This window comes from Leptopilina boulardi, unplaced genomic scaffold, assembly GCF_019393585.1.
Source record: "Leptopilina boulardi isolate dan_hultmark-lab unplaced genomic scaffold, ZJU_Lbou_2.1 LbouV2_150, whole genome shotgun sequence".
NCBI classification, from domain to species: domain Eukaryota; kingdom Metazoa; phylum Arthropoda; class Insecta; order Hymenoptera; family Figitidae; genus Leptopilina; species Leptopilina boulardi.
In genome coordinates, this window is record NW_026137697.1 from 2124090 (window position 1) to 2143557 (window position 19468).

Here is a 19468-nt window from a genome sequence, read left to right on the forward strand (position 1 = left end):
GGTTTTTGGATTTGTTCCCAGTTTAATAGATAAATGTCCGCCACAAATTATGACAGTGTAAAATTTTGCTTTTTCAATTTTGTTTTTCATTGCGAAAATTCGTTGACAGATTTTCCATTTAGAAAACGTAGTTTCTTATATACAATTTATTTAATTTTCTTTTTATTAATTTTATTTATTTTTCTTTTATTATTTTTTTTTATTTATTTAATTTTCTTTTTATTAATTTTACTTATTTTTCTTTTATTAATTTTTATTTATTTATTTAATTTTCTTTTTATTAATTTTTACTTATTTAGTAAATTTTCTTTTCATTTAATTTATTTTTATTTATTTATAATTGTCATAATTTATATTCTCAAAGTGAAATAAATATTTATTTATTGTAAATAAATTTTGATTTGATTTAAATAAAAATTTGATTTATGACAAATAAAATATTTATTTACGCCAAATGAAAACGGTTATTACACTCAGAAAAAAGATATGTTTGAACCAAATGTACCTTTTTTTTTTATATTTATCCAATTTTTTGGTTAGTTGAAACAAAATTTGTTTAATTCAAATAAATATTTATTTGATCTCAATAACTGTTTGATTTATTTTAATAAATTTTTTGAACAAAGAAAAAATTTGATTGAGCTAAATAAACGTTTGATTTCTGCAACCAAATGTTTGGTTAACTGTATATCAATGCATTTATTTTGTTGATTTAACCAAAATTTGGTTGCTTCAAACGAATTATGTTTTATTTGAATTAAATATAATAATAATTATTATTAAACGGGAAATAAGGAAATAATTTAAATAAATATAAATTTATAAAATAAATTATTATTATTATTAAAATTATTATTATAATTATTATAAATTATTATAAATTCAAACGAATTTTTTTCTGAGTGTAGGCTCTGAGAGAAATGTGACGCGATATGAAGACAGGAACCTTAGAAGCAAATCACTTTAAGGTTATGTTTGTTTTAATTTTTTCTTGATTGAAAGTTTTTTTTTTAATTATTGCAAATTAAAATCAGTGTTTATTAAATATTTTAGTTGTAATGACGACTTAAACATCAATGATTTATATTGACAGTTAATCATTTTTTTTTTGTATTTTCATTTCAAAAATTGCAAACATAACCTATATAATTTCTTGCTTCTAAGGTCCCTTTCTTCAGATCGCGTCACAAATATAAGTTTATTATTATTATATTTAATTCAAATAAAACATAATTATTCAAATAACATTAATTAACAAAATTTAAAAAAAAATTTAATTTACCGCTCAAAATACTAAAAATACAAAATACATAAATGAAATAAACTGAAATGTTAAATAAATAAAATATAAAATAATGTAAAAATGTTAAAAATTGTAAAAATAATAAAAATATAATAAAAATAGTAAAAATAATAAAAATAAATAAATAAAATTAATAAATTTGTTTAAAATTTTCAATTTTAAATACTGTAGCATTTATAAGGGCCAACAGTTGTCTTTGTTTCTACTATCTTTCTCTAAACACGACTATATATTCTATCCGTGAAATGATCGTGGGAGCGAGAATATAAGCACAACAATACCACGTTTCTATAAATAGAAAGAGACTTATGTTTCAAGGATAATCCGTTAGGAGGCACTAGCGTCGTATGGTACAGCTTACGGGTTTGAGGAGGAAGGGGGGTGGGGAGGAGAATGAGAAATTGGTGGCGCGAAAGTATGGAGGGACGCGAATATGCAGTTCTCGTTCTTCTCTCGTTTCGATAGGATACATATACGTATATGTTTGTGTCTTATCACTGATATAAATAGTTCTTTTTTTTTTGTTGTTTCTTTTTTTTCACATTTACAAATTTCCCGTTCGTCGCTTTTTTTCGATAAAAAAAAAAATTATATAGTGCAACTTTTGTTTTTGTGTGTGTTTTTGTGTTCCATCAAAAATTTTCTTTTGAACCAGCGCAAGTGTTTTTATTTTTTTTTTTTCCTATGACAGTTTCACAATAAGTGTCTCAGGAGGGGGAAAAAAAAATAATCTGGAATTGAACACTTGGAGGTATTAAAAATATTTAAAAATAATAATTGAATTTTTTTTGTCAGTTTATAGTTTTTGAAATTTGTTCCCGCCATTTGTAAATTTGAATTTTTTTTTCTTTTTTTTTTTATTTTTGATGGTGAACATTTTCTTTTGGGGGAAAATTGATGAATTTTTTTTTGAATGAGAAAAAAAAATTGTACATTTTTTTTTTTTTTTTTTTTTTTTTTTGAGGGCAATTATTGGAGAACGACGACGCTTTGAAAGGCAATGGCGGCCATTTGTTTTTGCACGACGCGCTTCTGCCACCATGCGAATTCCTCCGACGATCTTTAGCCGATATCCTTTTTCGCGATTCGTCGAAAGCCTATAGATTCATTTTACTTGGGGTTTATATAGAGGAAGAGGTCGTCGCACCACTTCCGCTTTATCGACTTTGACTTAAGGCAATATGGCAAAAAAAAAATAATAATAAATAAATATTGTATATATATATATATATATATTCCGCAGATGGAATTTTCGCGAACACCTGTTGTACAGAGATTATATGCCTTGGAGCGGATCCATCGATCCTTTTTTTTTTTTTTATTTTTTCATTGAAATCTGGTCCTTTTAATCGACAAGCTTTCAATATAAATTTTACGCCGCACGAGAAAAGGTACCTATCCCCGAAATAACATTAGGCTTAGTTTTCCGTGTATAGAGTACGGAAAACTGAGCCTAATGTTATTTCAGGGATAGGTACCTTTTCTCGTGCGGCGTCACATATTACAATTAAATCCGTTATAATCTTGTCGATTCATCACTTCGCGATGAAGCTGCGCGCGTATCTGGGGGGAAAAAAACAAAACCATTTTTTAAACAATTTTTTTATTTTATAATAAATTTTTATATTTATTACTTAGCTATTTTGTTTTTATTTCAGTTAAATGTTTATTTTAATTAATTTTTAAATGAAGCGAATTTTTTTAAATTAATAAATATTTATCTGTGAATTAACGGAAAAATTTGAATGAACCAAATATTTGTTAAAATTTTATTTCTCTTTTTTTTTTTACTTTTTTTTTTATTTCTATTTAATAATAAATTGTATATTAAATTTTTATTTGTTTATATTGTAAAGAGGATTTACTTATTTTATCGTAGATTATGTTTTATTGCTTAAATAATAATAATCAATCAAAATCGAGAAATTTTAATTATATTAAAATTTGTATAAACCAAACGAAATTCTTCCAAAGGAACAGATTTTTATAATTTTTGTTTATTATTGAAAAGAACGATAATAATAGAAAAGGAAAATAATTTCAGAGTATTATGTCTTACCAATAAGGGTATTTACTACTTAAATGACAGTTCTGTCTGACGCAAATGGCGCGATGCTGTCACTTGTTATCGAAACAAATTATTCACTTTATCTCAGCTTCAGTCAAAAAAAAAAAAAAAAAATTGAATATATTTAATTTTTTGTATTTTACATTATTGTGCTTCTTTCTATATTTAAATATTTTTTAATATTAATATACGTTTATTATTTTAATTGTCCGAAAAAAAGATTTTTATTTTATTTCTTTTGGTTTTTTAATATTTAAATTTTTTTTTTTTTGGAATTATACTAACTAAAAATTATTTCCATTTAATTATTAATATTACACTGAAAAAAATTGATTCAAATATAATTTTTTTTAAGTAAAATAATTTCTGTCGGTATTTAAAATACCATGTTAAATAATAATTATTTGATAAAAATAAATATTTGTCAAGTAACCGATTATTTGAATCAAATTTTTTTGTGAAAAAAAAAATTTATTTCTAGTTGAAACAAGATGAAATCTTTGAAAATCTGTTCCATTTAAAAAATTTCATTTGGTCTTACAAATCAAATTTTTATTGTTAATAAATTATTCAAAAATGTCAAACATTATAAGCAGGTCGTGCACACGATATTGATTTTTCCGCACTCACATTTTCTATATAGATGTTATAAAAGAGCATTATTCTCTTTTTCCTGGTCGATTCATTAATTTTTTAATTTATCTACATAATATTTTTCAAATACGATAAATTTTTAGATAAAATTTTTTTTTTTATTTTCTCAACAATTTGCGAAATTTTTGTTGTTAACTTTTTTTTTTTTAAGGAAATATAATTAGTATGTTTAAAAAATAGATACCGATAAAGATGTATAAAAAGAAGAAAAAAACTTGAAAAGTATAAAAATAAAACGCATGGGAAACGATGAGACTGCCCCACGGAGATTAGCGCAAGTGCGAGTAAAATGCGTGCAGAGATGTACACACGTGGCAATTCGAGACAAAAATACAATTTGCAAACAGATATTCAACTCTTGGGCTGAGAAAAAACTCTCTTGACGCTATATAAACAGAATTTTATTTTTAGATTTTATTTTATTTTTTTTTTTTTAAAAGAGCGACGCGTTAAAACAACAATAAATTTAATAAATTATAAATATAATTAAAATAAATTAAAAATAAAGTATTTATATAATAATTAAATTGATAATAAAACTGATATGATAAATATTAATTTAATATTATAAAAATCAATATTTAAAAATAAATAAACGAATAGTTAAACTAACAATAAAAGTAATTTAACGAATTAGCTATTTATATTATTATACATTGTGAAATGCAAGTATAGATTAATTACACTGGTATAGATTATAAAGAACAGTCTGATTAATTAAATATGGAGACTGTTTAAAAAATTAGAGGCTCGATTATTGGTTATTCTTGATTATCGAATTTATGAATAATAAATTTATTTCTGCATCTGCAATAGCTCTCTGACTATTTATATTTAGGTTTTTCATAAAGAATTTTAAATTATACATTCTTTACTAAAATTATTCTCTCTCTTTCTCTCTTCTCCTTTATAGAGGAATTTTTTTTTCCCCCATTAAAATCAATAGAATTTAAAAATAGAATATATATTATTAGGTATCAGAAAAAAACAAAATGAAAAATACTATAAAGAAATATTAGAGCGAATTTAAGAGAGTATGGCTGGTTTGTTATCATTCGTAAATTACATTCCTCAGCAAAAGGGGCAAGAGGGCAGCAGATGAGGAAAGATTTGTGTCCGCGCGAGTGCACTGCCCTCAACGCATCAAATGCACTTGCTTTGGACAAAGAAATTTCGCCTCTTTTTCATATACATTAATTTTTTATTTATAGTTAAAAAAAAAAATTAATTTAAGTATCCCAAGTGAATTTTTAAAATTATTTTCTTATGGATGTTTTCTACAAATTATGGATGTGGTCCATAGTCGTTGATGTCATCCATAGTTATGGATGTTATAGTTATTGATACGTAGCTTCCATTTTTACGGCTGTTATCCATGATTATGAATGTTATTCATTATGGATGGTATCTATTATGGATGGTATCTATTATGGATGGTATCCATTATGGATGGTATCCATTATGGATGGTATCAATTATGGATGGTACCAATTATGGATGGTACCAATTATGGATGGTATCCATTATGGATGGTACTAATTATGGATGGTATCCATTATGGATGGTATCCATTATGGATGGTATCAATTATGGATGGTATCCATTATGGATGGTACCAATTATGGATGGTATCCATTATGGATGGTACCAATTATGGATGGTATCCATTATGGATGGTATCCATAGTTAAGCCTGTTATCCATAATTATGGATACACAGCATCCATATACCTATATGAATTTTATCCATTCTTATGAATGCTATCTATAATTAGGGATAAATAGCATCAATAGTTAATGCTGTTATCCGTGATTAAGGTTATCATGGATCTTCATTTATGGTTGCATCATATCCATATTTTTTTGTTAAACTTATTTCGAATATTAAGTTTAAAAACTTTTAGGATTATTTTTTGATTTTATATGAATTCTGTATTTTATTTATATATTATGGATGCTGTTTATAGTATATGGATCCCATGAAATTAAATTCAATAGCAATGATTATTTTGAAATTATATGTTGAATATAATTTTCCTCTGATTAGATTTTCTCTCTCTCTCTCTCTCCCTCGCTTGTGATTCGCATAAGCTTAGTGGTCATTGCTCGACTTTCTTCGATCCTTATGTATAAAGACTATATTACTCGTATAAAGTCTGATGAAGGTTCAGTTAGGTAAGAACATGGCCTCTTTTTGTCTAGTTTGATTGGACAAGTGATGGGTGTACACGTGGCAATTTCCGCTTCCGTGAACTTCAACATAAAAATGCAATCTATATATATATATATATTTATATAAAACCATAAGACAAAAGATTTTTATATATATTTGTTGATATTTTTTTTTATTTCAAATTTTTTCTTCTTAATCCTCTGATTTTATCATTTTATTGGATTTTCTTAATTTTTTTTTTAAAAACAAAAATTAGTATTTTGAATTTGCGATTGGCTTTTGAATAAATAAAAAGGATTTTTTTTTACGAATCCCTTTCTCTCTCTCTCTCTTGAATTTAATCATGAATCTTGATATCGAGATCTATGTCGATGCCCTCCCACGAGGGATTCGTCTCTCTCAAGGCTCCTCACAGCCCACGGGCTTTATAACGGTGGGCCGCAAAAGTTGTCCGACCTAACCTGACCCGAGACTCTATATTTATCGTTATTCGCAGCGTAAATGTGCCGAATGTCGGCACGTGTACCTCTTCTCAAACAACTTCCCATTCCAAAAAACCAATGTGGATCGACTTTTGCTTTCGAGATTTAATCGTGATTAAAAGATAAAAAAAAAAAAAAAAAAAAAATGGCATCACTATTTTGTGATATGATAATTTATACTTTCCAAACAGAATTTTATATTTAATACTTATATATCTTGTCTTCTATTTATTTATAAATTATTTATAAATATATATTATTAATATAATTAATAATAATAATAATATTCACACACCCAGAAAAAAAGATTTCTTTGACAATTTCTTCTTTTATACAAAGAAAATTTGTTTCATAAAAAAAAAAAATAAAATATTTATTTATTTTCAAACAAATTATTTTTGATTAAAAAAAAAATTTATTTTTCTTTCAAAGAAATTTTTTATTTAATTCAAATAAATGTTTCTTTGACCCTATATCAATGTTAGAATTTAATTGATTTGTGATTTTATTTAATTTGTAATTTAATGGACAAATTTCTTTTAATTCAAAAAGCTTTTTTTGTTTCAAAGAAAATTCTATTTTGAATGAAAGAAAACAAGTCAAAAAAATTGGTTTATTCAAAACAAAGAAATCTTCTCTGGGTGAATAATAATAATAATAATTATTATTATTATTATTATTATTATTACTATTACTATTAATATTACTATTACTTTTATTATTATTATTATCATCATTATTTTTATTATTATTATTGTTATTATTATTATTATTAAAAAATGATTAAAGAAAAATAATTATATTCGCTTATTAATAGTATTAACAAAAAAAAAAGAAAGAAAAATAGTGTTGAATAATAAATTGATCTTGCGCGAGATTTTCTTTAAGAGATACTGTTTGGTTGTACATTTAAAAGAGATTTTCCTCTTATGTAAGTTAGCGCACAAAAATAAAATGCATGTACTTTGGCAGATAGTGGTGTAGGAAACGAGTGTGTGACACAAGAAAATTGCTTCGTTACATCATCGTGGAAGACTTATATATATATGTACACGATTTTATAAGCAATTTTTCGAGGTCACAAAATATGTCTCTTTAAATATAACGCATGTTATTTTTTTTTTCCCCTCCTTCCATACTTGCTTTTATTAATAACGTGAAACTTTCCCTCACACACACTATATAATATATTTTTATGTGACAAAGTGTCAAAAAATTATTTTCTATTATTATAAAAAAAAAAAAAATTAAAAATAAATTTTATTTTTTCTCATCTTGAAAAAAAAATTAATTTTAAATTCAAAGGCAACTAATTTTAATCAGTTAGTCAATTTTTTGCTATTGAATTCAAAAGCAAAAAGTGAGACACTAATTTAAATTAGTTAAAATTTTTTTACTAAATTTGTATTATAATAATAAAGCAGAATATAAAATTTGTCAAATAATTTTTTTTCTTTCAAAAGAATAATAATTAAATTGAAATTTGGACATTTTTTTTTTAATATTCAAATATTATTGACGGTATTTTAGGAAAAGAAAAAAAAAAATTACAAAAATTCTGATCAATCATTATATTATTGAGACAATAAATCAAAAAAATTTACCAGACAAGTAAATATTAAATTTTGATATAAATATCTTATCATTTATCACATATATATAGGGATTTCACAATACTTCAAAATTTCGACAGATTTTTCGTGTTTTATTATTAGGATTTGATTACACGTTTTTTTTTTTATTTTTCTTTATTTTTTCATTCATATTATCAATTTTTTTTTCTTTTTTTTAAAAAAGAATTTGTATTTACTTCATTGACTGTTTGAAAAAAATAACAATTATTATTTTTTTTGTGAAGGAATTACATTTTTTTTTTTTTAATGAATCATTTATTGCGACTAAAATAATTAAGAGTTTTGTCAAACATTATAAAAAAATTGTATAAAGCAATTGACATTTTTGTTGATCATTAAATATATCCTAATTAACAATTTGTCATAATATTGTGAAACAATTAATTACATGTTTAATTATGAAATTTTAAAAGCAATTAACTTTTTTTTTATAAAGAATAATAATAATATTAATAATAATAATAATAATAATAATATAAATTATTATATTTTGTAATTAATATTCTTTTTCAATATTTTTTAAGAAGAAGAGATTTTAGAAAATAATTTTTTTTTTTTTCAAAAAATATTTCGCCTCTTTTTTTGGGTGAGTGAGGGAGGGGGTGAAAATTTTGTTATAAAATAATATATAATATATTTTGTATTTCGAAATATGAAAATGGAAGTCTTGAGAGAGAGACTCGGTTCCCTTCGACATACCATTATAATCGCTGTTGGCGCTCTTCAGATCTCGTATATACAGTAATATAAGGCGTTCAAGCAAGTTCAACATCCCGCAACTAATAGTTCAGGTTCGCTGTCTGCCTGGGCGGGCGCGAGGGCCAAGGCAAAAAAAAAAGATACACTCTGCCGATTATTATTTGTATATAATATATCGATAATCCCTGATATTTGAGATTTTTTCATTTTCATCAAAAAAAAAACAAAAAAAAAAAAATTCAATTTTTATAAATATTTTGTAAAAAGAATATTATTTCAAAAAAAGTACGAAAAATTTATAATAAAAATTTCAAGGATAAAAAATAAATTATGAAATAAATAAATATAATATAAAAAATATTTCAATATAGAATCATTTGAAAATTAGACACACAATATATATATATATGTCGCTTTTCAAGGTTGGAATTCATTATAAAAAAAATAAAAGGGTCTCAAATGATTTATTCATGATGAATATAAAATTTTTAATTTTTAATTATAAAGGCCGTTCAATATAACCACGTGGAACAATTTTTAATTTATTTTCTTATTTTTTTTTTTTTTGACCTCCCATTATGTAGACGCAAACTTCTTTTATTCGCGTGAACACTGTATAAAAAGAAAGTACTAAAATAATACCGATTTTAGGTATATCAAAATAGAACCAAAAGAAAATTTAGTATACCTAAAGTCGGTATTATATTAATACCTTTTGTTTTACAGTGAAAACATTATAAAAATAAATTTTTTTTTTAATTTGGCAAAACATTTTTTTCAAAACTAAATAAATTTGTTCGTTAAATAAAAAAATACAATTACTCTCTCTCTCTCTCGACACTGAAAAAAAAATTTATTTGATTCAAATACTCGATTACTTGACTATTATCAAATAAATATTTATTTGTATATCAAATAATTATTATTTAAGTCAATTAAATGGTATTTGTTTCAAATACAAAAATTATTGGTTCAAATACAATTTTTTTAATTCAATTAAAAATTATTTGGTTCAAGTAAATATTTATTTGATAATACTCAAGTAATCGAGTATTTGAATCAAATAAATTTTTTTTTCAGTGTAGAGAATAGAATAATTCTAATTATTTTATTATTGTTTTTTTATTTATTATTATAATTTTATTATTATTGTTATATTTTTAATAATTAATTTTCTTTCTTTTTCTTTTCAATTTCTTTTTTTTTTAATATATTATGATAAAGAATGCATTTTTTATAAATACTCCATTTACATGAGGGGGAAAAACATAAATTTACGTTTATATATATATATATATACTATATACATTGTATAGAATGTGACGTGATATATTGTAGTTAAATTAAAGAAAGTTGAAAAAGAAAAAAAAAATTAAAATGGCCCTTGGGTGCCGACTGATAAACAAATTAAAGTCGATTGGTCACGCCTGCGTCTCGGTTTCATATTCTTTTCCGCACCCGCAATCGAGGTGACATGACGCCCCGACGATGACGTCGTGAAGATCATTCTTTAACCATTTAGAAGAGTCAAAGGATCAATTCACATTGTGAATGGCATCCATATAGCCTTGTCTCCTCTCTGCAAATGCTAAATCACTTTTTAACACACACAAATTTTTATTGCCCTTTTTTAAATATATATATTATTAACAAGATTTTTATTATTATTTTTTTTATATTAACTTAATCGCAAGATTTTTTTTTAGTTCAATTTTTTCTTTTAAAGAAAATAAATTTTATTTTACAATTGAAAAAATTAATTTAATTATTCTATTGAAAAAATTAATTTAATTTTTTTAAAAAAAAGAGGTAATAATGTGGAATTGATAAATCATTGATCGCATTTATTGTGAAAGTTAAAAGTATTATTAAAGAAGTCAATAAATCGAGTTGAATTTTCCTTTCTCACGCATATATTTATATATATATATATATATATATATATATATATATGTGTGTGATTTTTTCTATGTAATATGTGGTGGCGATTTAGTGACGTTCAAGAGTGGAGATTAGGCTATATATTCTACTGTTGAAGTTAGCGATCGTAAATTATTAACGCGTATATGTCAACGATCATGTAATGGCAATTGCACAACATGTTCAACGGTTGAGCGATACGAATCTCAAGAAACTTTGTATTTATATTTATGTACAAAGTTTAACGTCCCTTGATGTATATATTGCACCGCTTTTCTTTAAACTAAAATTTCATAATTTGCGAACAAAAAAAAAAAAAAAATAAAACTAAAATTTTTTCAGTGATAAAAATTTATTTATATTTATTTATTTTTTTATTAATTTTTTTTATTATTATTTTTTAAAATTTTGTTTATTTTGTTTTTTTTTATATTATTTTATATATTTACTATTTTTTTTTTCTACACTGAGAAAAAGGTTTGGTATTGACAACCAAACGTTTGGTTGGTGTTTAAGCAACCAAAAATTTTTTTTTGTTGAATCAACAAAATTTTGGTTGTCTCAATTAAACTTTAGTTAGGACAACAAAAATCGTTTTTTTTTTTTTTCTAATTTTGGTTGTGTCAAACAAATTTTGGTTGAGATAATTAAAATTTTTTTGATTCAACAAAAAAAAAATTTTGCTTGCTTAAATACCAACTAAACGTTTGGTTGTCAATACCAATTTTTCAGTGTAATTTTTCAATTTTTTCAGTGCATTGTTTTTTTATTTATTTTTAAAATTTGAGCATATTTTTTTAGAAAAATGATCATTTATTTAAATATTTCTATTCGGTGAGCGTTTTTTTTTTTTTTTCGAAATATTCGCGCGCGATCCACTTTAAAAAAAAAAGGCAATTTAAAGCCGAGGCGAGAAAACAGAATTATTCGCGGGAATTCCTAAATGCGGTGTATATAAGAAAACGCAGCGGGAAAACGCCAGACACATGACAACGTTGGCCTAGTCCCCTCGTGACTGGATCCATTATACGGTCATTGGTCTCGCTCTTCAGTGTAATATAGAATACAAGTTTTAACGAGACATTTTGCTCATCTCTCGAATTTTCAGTATCTCCTTTAATAATAACAATAATAATAATAATAATTATTATTATTATTATTATTGTTTTAAAATAAATTTTATTTTTCGTTAAAAAATAAAAAAACAAATGTTCTCTGCGGCTGTAGGAGTTGAAAAAAAAATTGCAAAAACAAACGCCATTGCCTTTTATTTTTTTCAATTTGAAACAGATTTGTAAAATATTTTTGTTTTTGATGCGGGAAATTTAAAAAAAAAAAAGTTTTTGTGTGTTTTTAAAGTAAAAAAAAAATCGCTTGAAAAGAATCACACTTTATTTGTTCAGAATATTTTAACAATTTTTTTTTACTATTTTTTTCAAATATTCTTTTATTTTTTGACTAATTTATTTAGTATCTGTTTAATTAATTATTATTTTTTAAATAAATTATTATTTATTACAATTTTTGCTTTTTTTTATCATTAACGATATGAAAAATAGTATAAAATTAAAAAAAAAAGTATAGATAGAACACGAAAGAAAGTCGTGAATAATGACTTTTAATCGATTTTTGATTTATTCTCTTTTTAGATAACACGAGAGATAGAGAGAAAGAGAGAGAGAGAGAGAGGTGAGAAAAGTGAGAACAAGATTAAGTGTTGACGGCCTAATTATAATCGTTGTGGAGTTAACGTGAAAACTGTGATAATAATTTCTCATCGCGTTATAACCTTATAATCGCGAATGCCTCATTCTAAACTGGGTTTTAATGATTTATCGATAAATTCGATAATAATCGATATAAAAAAAGAAACAATTATTATTGTCAAAGTTTTCGTGTGAAATTTTATCTTATTATTGTGATCGTGGCTATATTTAAAAAAAAAAAAAAAATCAGTGTAATCGTGACTAAGTCGAATTTTGAGTGTATGTGTGTCGTGAAACATAAATTTTTTTTTTATTTTGGATGTTGCCAGTGATTCGCTCTTTTATTCCGTGGATACAAACGCAAAAGTGGATTAAGGGCATATGGCCCTGGACTATGGTTCTGTCTACAATATGCACCACACAAATCAATTAGGTATGTTTTCAAAAAATTTATCATCCTTTTTTATTTTCTTTATTATTTATCGTGAAATTTAAATTTTCAAAAAAAAGAGAAAAATTTATTTTTAATGAAAAAAAATTAAATTAAAATAAAATGCAGAACTATGAATTTTATTAATTTTCTATAAGTAAAAAAAGAGAGAGACTAAGAGAGCAGAGAGGAAATATAAATTACACCCAGAGAGAAATATTTTATTTGGGGAAAAATAAAATTTAACTTGAATTAAATAAAATATATTTGTCTTAAAGCCTAAAAACTTTTTATTTGTTTTATTATATAAAAAAAAATTTATTTAGTACAAATAAAATTTTATTTAGCATTAATAAATTTTTTATTTAAATCAAATAAAATTTATTTAGATACAAATAAAATTTTATTTAGCACAAATAAATTTTTTATTTAAATCAAATAAAATTTATTGCAAATAAATATATTTATTTGGCTCTGTAATATTTTCTCTGGGGTGTATTTATATACTTATTAAAAAAAAAAAATTGTTAACAATTTAACAAATTTTTTTTTTTGGACTTTTTGAAAACTAAATATTGGAATTTTTTTTTACAATTTTTCATTTCTTTCTATATATATTTGAAATGTTTACTTTTCATCTCAAGCGTTTATAACTGCGCATCAGTCCATTCTGACGATGTCATACGTTCCACACACATGTTATATTTTTTTTACCGAGTTTATTAATAGAGTGGTATCAGCATCATTTGCGGAAAAATTTTTCAAACTAAAAAAAAAAACGAAGTCGTTTTCTGTGACGATAAAAAAAAAGGAACATACGCGAAAAAAAAAGACAAGAATTAATACAATTTAGTAAAAATATAAATAATAATAATAATAGTAATAATAGTAATAATAATAAAAATAATAAAAATAATAATAATTTAATATAGTAAAAATAGTTTTCTCGCGATGAAAAAGATGAGAGTAACATTTAAATATATATGGTGAATAAATTTAAAAATTGACATTTAATTTTTATCTATATAAACAAATTTCAATCAGGCATTTTTAGAATGTTATAATTCAAGGACGTCTTCTATTTTCGATGAGGTTATGACTCATGAAATTTCTGTTTCCACAAATAGTTTTTAAGCAGATAATTTTATTGTTGATTCATGGTAAAAATGAATTTAAAAGCGCGATGAAAAGAATATAGGGGATATACATAACAAAGTGTTGATAAAAATTTATCGTAAATTGCAATTGGAAATTTATTGGCTCCAAATTATTTTCTACACTGAGAAAAAAAAATTTAGTGTTTGCAACAAAATTGTTTGATTAGGCAATTTTGATTCTTGTAACGAAATTTTGGTTGGCTGAAACAAAGTCGTAGAGTTATCTCAACCAAACATTTGGTTAGGCCAACAAAATTATAATAAGGTAGAATAAAATTTTTAATTTTACAAAAAAAAAAAAAAAACTGTTAGTTTGATCAACCAAACATTTTTGTTGACCTAACAAAAAAAAATTTGGTTGAGCTAACTAAATATTTTTGTTAGGCCAACAAAAAACACTCAACTAAATTTTTTGGTTGACTCAAACAAATAGTTTGGTTGCTTAAATACCAATAAAATTTTTTTGTTGGCCCAACTAAATTTTGGTTGCTTTGACTAAACATTTTTCTCAGTGTAATAATATATATAGGGAAAAACTTAAAAATTTTCTTCATGGAAATATATTTTTTTTTAGTTCCTTTTTTTTTTGTTGATAATTTTTCAATTCCTTATCTTATTTCCAATTTTTCTCAATTTTCTGTGTGGAAATTATTTTTACCCTCAAAATACTTTTCTGATCTCTTTGTTTAGGAATGGAATTACAAAAAAAAAAAAAAATAATAATTAATTACAAATTTTCTATACGGAAAAAAATCTTTATCTGAAACTGTTGTTTCTCTAGAATAACAAAAAATATTCCCTGTTTTAGTGAAACATTTTCCTATTTCAGTGAAACTTATCGCTATTTCAAGTGAGGATTTTTTTCCTTTTTAAAATTTTTTATACGTTTAAATTTTTTTATTCGCATTATGGAAATTTTTGGCAAATGATATTATAATAGTGGACAATTAGAGATAAATGCGAATTTGTATATATATATTTGTCAAAGATTTATCGAGCCCTTGAAAAAAGAAGATATAATAAACTTAAACTTGACCCCTTTCTTGTTTTACAAGTTTAGAAATATATTTATCGGTGTCTCCAAATTATAGTTATCTTTTTTGGTGAATTTTATTTTGGTCTCTTTTTTTTTTGGCCGTTTATATAGACGGCACACAAAAGAAAAAAGAGCATAGAACAGAAGAGAATTTCGGAGCCGCCGTTATTCACAAATGTCAGACTATTTATAGAACTTGTTCTAATCTTGGCGATCGAATATACCAGCCAGAAAAGCGAGCCACAACCCTAAAGTAACTCTTGTGAGAGAGAGCGAGAGAGAGTCGTTGTCTAGCGAAACACTGTTTCTCTTTTTAGCTTCTGGGGATATTCTATTTCACTTAACAAAATATCACTTAATTATTATTGATTCTTGTGTCCTATTGTGTAATAACTATTTTTGTTTTTTGTATTTTTTAGTCCAATTTTTATTTTTTCAATTAGAATTTATAAAATTTTATTATTAATTAATTTTTACTTAACAGAATTTGTAGCAACACAGAAAATTAAAATACATTAAAATAAGCTGCAACGCTTATTATTTTAATTCAATTTTGTTTATTTTAATCCATTTTGCTATTAAAATAAGCAAAATTGGATTAAAATAATAAGCGTTGCAGCTTATTTTAATGCCTTTTAATTTTCTGTGAACCGAATTTTTACACAGTAAAAACAAAGTCTTAAACCGTTTACACCTTAAATTAAGCCCATATATTTTGCATAAGTCTGTCCTTTTTGAATTGGTCTGACTCCGTTTATACCTTAAATTCAGCCTCAAAAATAGGCTGAAATCAAGATTTCTTTTTTAGTGTGAATTCAGAATTTTTATTTCGCATAATTTCACCTTTAAAGAACTTTTTATTTTAAAAAATTATTTTTTATTATTTTTCTACTTTGTTATAAATAAATAAATAAAAATCATTAGTAAATTTGGCGTCTCAAGAATATCAATTGAAAATTCGTACAATTAAATATTCGGAAAATTGGAAATTCTGTCATTTAAAAATTTAAATGATTTGAAAATGACAAATAAAAATTCGGTCAGAAAATAATCTTCCTATTTATTAAAAAGGAAACATGTTTTTTTTTTCTTGAAATTCTATTCGCTCTCTCTCTCTCTTTCTCTCTCTTCTTGTGAAACACGTGGAAGTCGGCAAAAATAAGTACAGTGGATGATAGTCATTGCGTGTTATATATTTAGATTTGAACCATCTAAAATTGTCACAAAGAGAGACAAAGTCTACAAATCTCTAATGTGCATGTTATATAGCCTGAAACGAGATACAAAAAGAATGTTAAAAGTGGTTTTCTAGAAGAGCAAAAAAAAAATAATAATAATAATGAAAGAAAGAAAGAAAGAGGTGGTGCTGGTTTAGTGTGGTAGTGTTACGAAACGTGTTTCCCAAAATATCCCCCTGACACCACACTGACATTTCATGCGAGTAAACAAACAAAAACACATAAAATTTCGTAATTTATATATAAAATACAATTTTTTTTCTGCTTTTATTATATTAATAATTTTCACTTTTTTTTTATTTATTTTATATTCGAAATTTATTGAAAATTTGCTTTTTTCATTTTTTTTATCACTGTCAATAATTAATTAGTAATAATTTAATAAGGTTATTATTATTATTATTATTATTATTATTATTATTATTATTATTATTATTATTATTATTATTATTCTAGCAGTAGTAAAAGTCGATTTTAGTCAGACAAAAAAGTTTTAATTCATCGAATCTTAAAATCAGTAGTAAATGTATAATTTAGTCAGGCAACTGTTTAAATTCTTGACATTTAAATATCAGTAGTATAAGTCGGTTTTAGGCAGACTCAAATTTTGTTTTCCTATCTGTAGAAAAATTCGTATTCGTATTCGAAAATTTAGTGTTAGTAGTAAAAGCCACTTATAGTCAGACAGTGCAAATTAAAAATCAGTAGTAAAAGTCGGTTTCAGTCAGGCGAAACTTTTTTTTTATTGTAAAAATTAGTTTTCAGTAGTAAAATATAGTTTAAGGATTTATAAATTTAGTATTAGTAGTATAAGTCTGTTATAGTCAGACAGTGTAATTTTAAAATCAGTAGTAAAAGTCGGTTTCAGTCAGGCAAAACTTTTTAGATTGTAAAAATTTAACATCACTAATTAAAATATAGGAAATATTTGCAAAATTTTCTATAAGTAGTATAAATTATTCATAGTCAGACAGTTCTATTTTAGAATCAGTAGTAAAAGTCAGTTTTAATCAGACAATTTTTTTCGAATATTGTTTTCAAATTTTATACCAGATGTTAAAGATTAAGTTTAACTTTTAGAAATTTTTTTAAATTCGGTATTAGTAGTAAAGGTTTAGTTATAGTCAGACATTGCAATTTTTAAAAACAGTAGTAAAAGTCGATTTCAGTCAGACAAAAAGGTTTCTAATTTTTCGTAAGCTTAATAAAAATAATAATTATTTTATTTAAAAAAAAAAACGAAATTTTCCAGTCTTTTAATTTTTGTGTCAGTAGAAAAAGTAAATTTTAGTCAGACATGGTTAAATTTTTCGAATTTTAATACTTAGGAAATTTACCATAGTTATTTAAATAAGCATGCGCATATAAATAGAGAAACATTAAACTAGGTTAATAAAGATTATTATATTTTATGGAAGCGTGAAACTAATAAATATACAGTTACGAATTCACTGACTAGAAAATTATGTTCGATATTTTAATTTCATTGTCAATTTTATGCCGCGCATGATATTGTTAATAGTCGTCAGAGATTAGATTTAGATATATATAAAGAAAAAGTTTATTTTCCTTATAAACTGAAAACAAAATTTATTTGATTCAAAATAAATTGTACCAATAATTTCTTTATTTGAATTAAATGCCATATTTAATTTATTCAAATATTACAATTATTTAATACAAATAAATATTTATTTGTCAAATATAATCGATTATTAGAATCAAATAAATTTTTTTTTCAGTGTATAGTAATTTTTTCCCTTAATTAAAGTAATTAAATTTTGTTTTTTCTTTACTTAAAAAAGGTAGAGAAAAATAGGAAATGAATCTTTTCGAATAAGAAATTTTTTCTCTCTTTTTTTTTCATTTTAAATTTATTGCCAAAGTTTTATCGAATAAAACTAAAAAATTGAAAAAGTTTTATAAGTTTTTGAGGACAAATTGGATGCTCTGCAAAAAATAAAAAAAAAAAAAAAAAAAAAATGACAAACCTATATTTAAGACTTACCTTCCTGACCTAGCTTAACATCAGTTTGCGTGACTCTCCCCTCTTTTAAAACATTCAATAATTCACTTGGAGTCATATCCCCGATTGACGACTATTCGTTAACACGACAAAATCAAGAGAAATAACTTCCGTTCTTTTATAAGTAAAATTAACTTTCGACTTTCCGTCCTTTGAAATTCACAGTCATACTTTATGTACCTTAAAAATCAAATCATTAAATACGAATTTGGAATTTTCACATTATTTTTTGAGGAAAAAAAAAGTTTACACTTTGGTTAATTTTATTTTGATATTTATTTATTTATTGTTGATATAAGGAAAAATGTTTTACATGTGTAAAAATAGGCACAAATTTCATAAAGTAACAATAGTCATCAGATTTGAAATAAATTCTACGCGGTATTTAATTCTCGGTCAGTGACACAGTTAAGTCCATTCAGTTTATAATTATAAGTGGGAAAAGGAAATTACTTTTAAACTCGTTTTTATATCAGCATCCGAGTGTTATCGACTGTGGCGAAAACATAAAATTCATATAATGATAACTCCTCATTTGCTGCCCACATTAAAATGATCATTTAAGTGTTATTAATGAGCCGCAAAACAAATCCGTACAATATATCTCTAATCCCCGACGAGACAAATTTCCAAAAAAAAAAAAAAAAAAAAAATGATAAAAAAAAATTTTATCAACAAAAAAATTTATTTTTTTGCATTTTGAAAATTTTTACTATATTTTTACTTTCAAAATATAACAAATATAATTTAATAATTAAATAATAATAATAATAATGGTAAATAATAAATATAGTATATATAGTTTAAAAATTTTAGACATCTAATTTATGAGCCAAAAGTTTTGAACATTCAAATGAACAAAATACTTTTTCAATCTATAAATTATTAAAAATTATAATGTCAATGTAAAATAAAACATTAAATTAAACTAATATTAAATTAA

The 19468-nt window shown here is 23.9% G+C and overlaps 1 protein-coding gene across 13 annotated transcripts in view; it reads left to right on the plus strand.

Moving 5' to 3' along the window:
- Positions 1-19468, plus strand: part of LOC127276622 (histone deacetylase 4) — a 90763-nt gene that overhangs the window by 29127 nt on the left and 42168 nt on the right. For 2 of the 13 annotated variants that reach the window (XM_051297195.1, XM_051297196.1), the window contains exon 3: positions 12968-13071. The exons of 10 other annotated variants lie outside the window; for them this stretch is intronic. In XM_051297195.1, coding sequence (XP_051153152.1) covers positions 13020-13071 — 52 coding nt within the window. In that variant the 5' untranslated portion in view covers positions 12968-13019. Of the gene's footprint in view, positions 1-1759; positions 2055-12581; positions 13072-19468 lie in introns of those variants that run through there. One more of the 13 variants, XM_051297197.1, reaches the window with a different exon arrangement.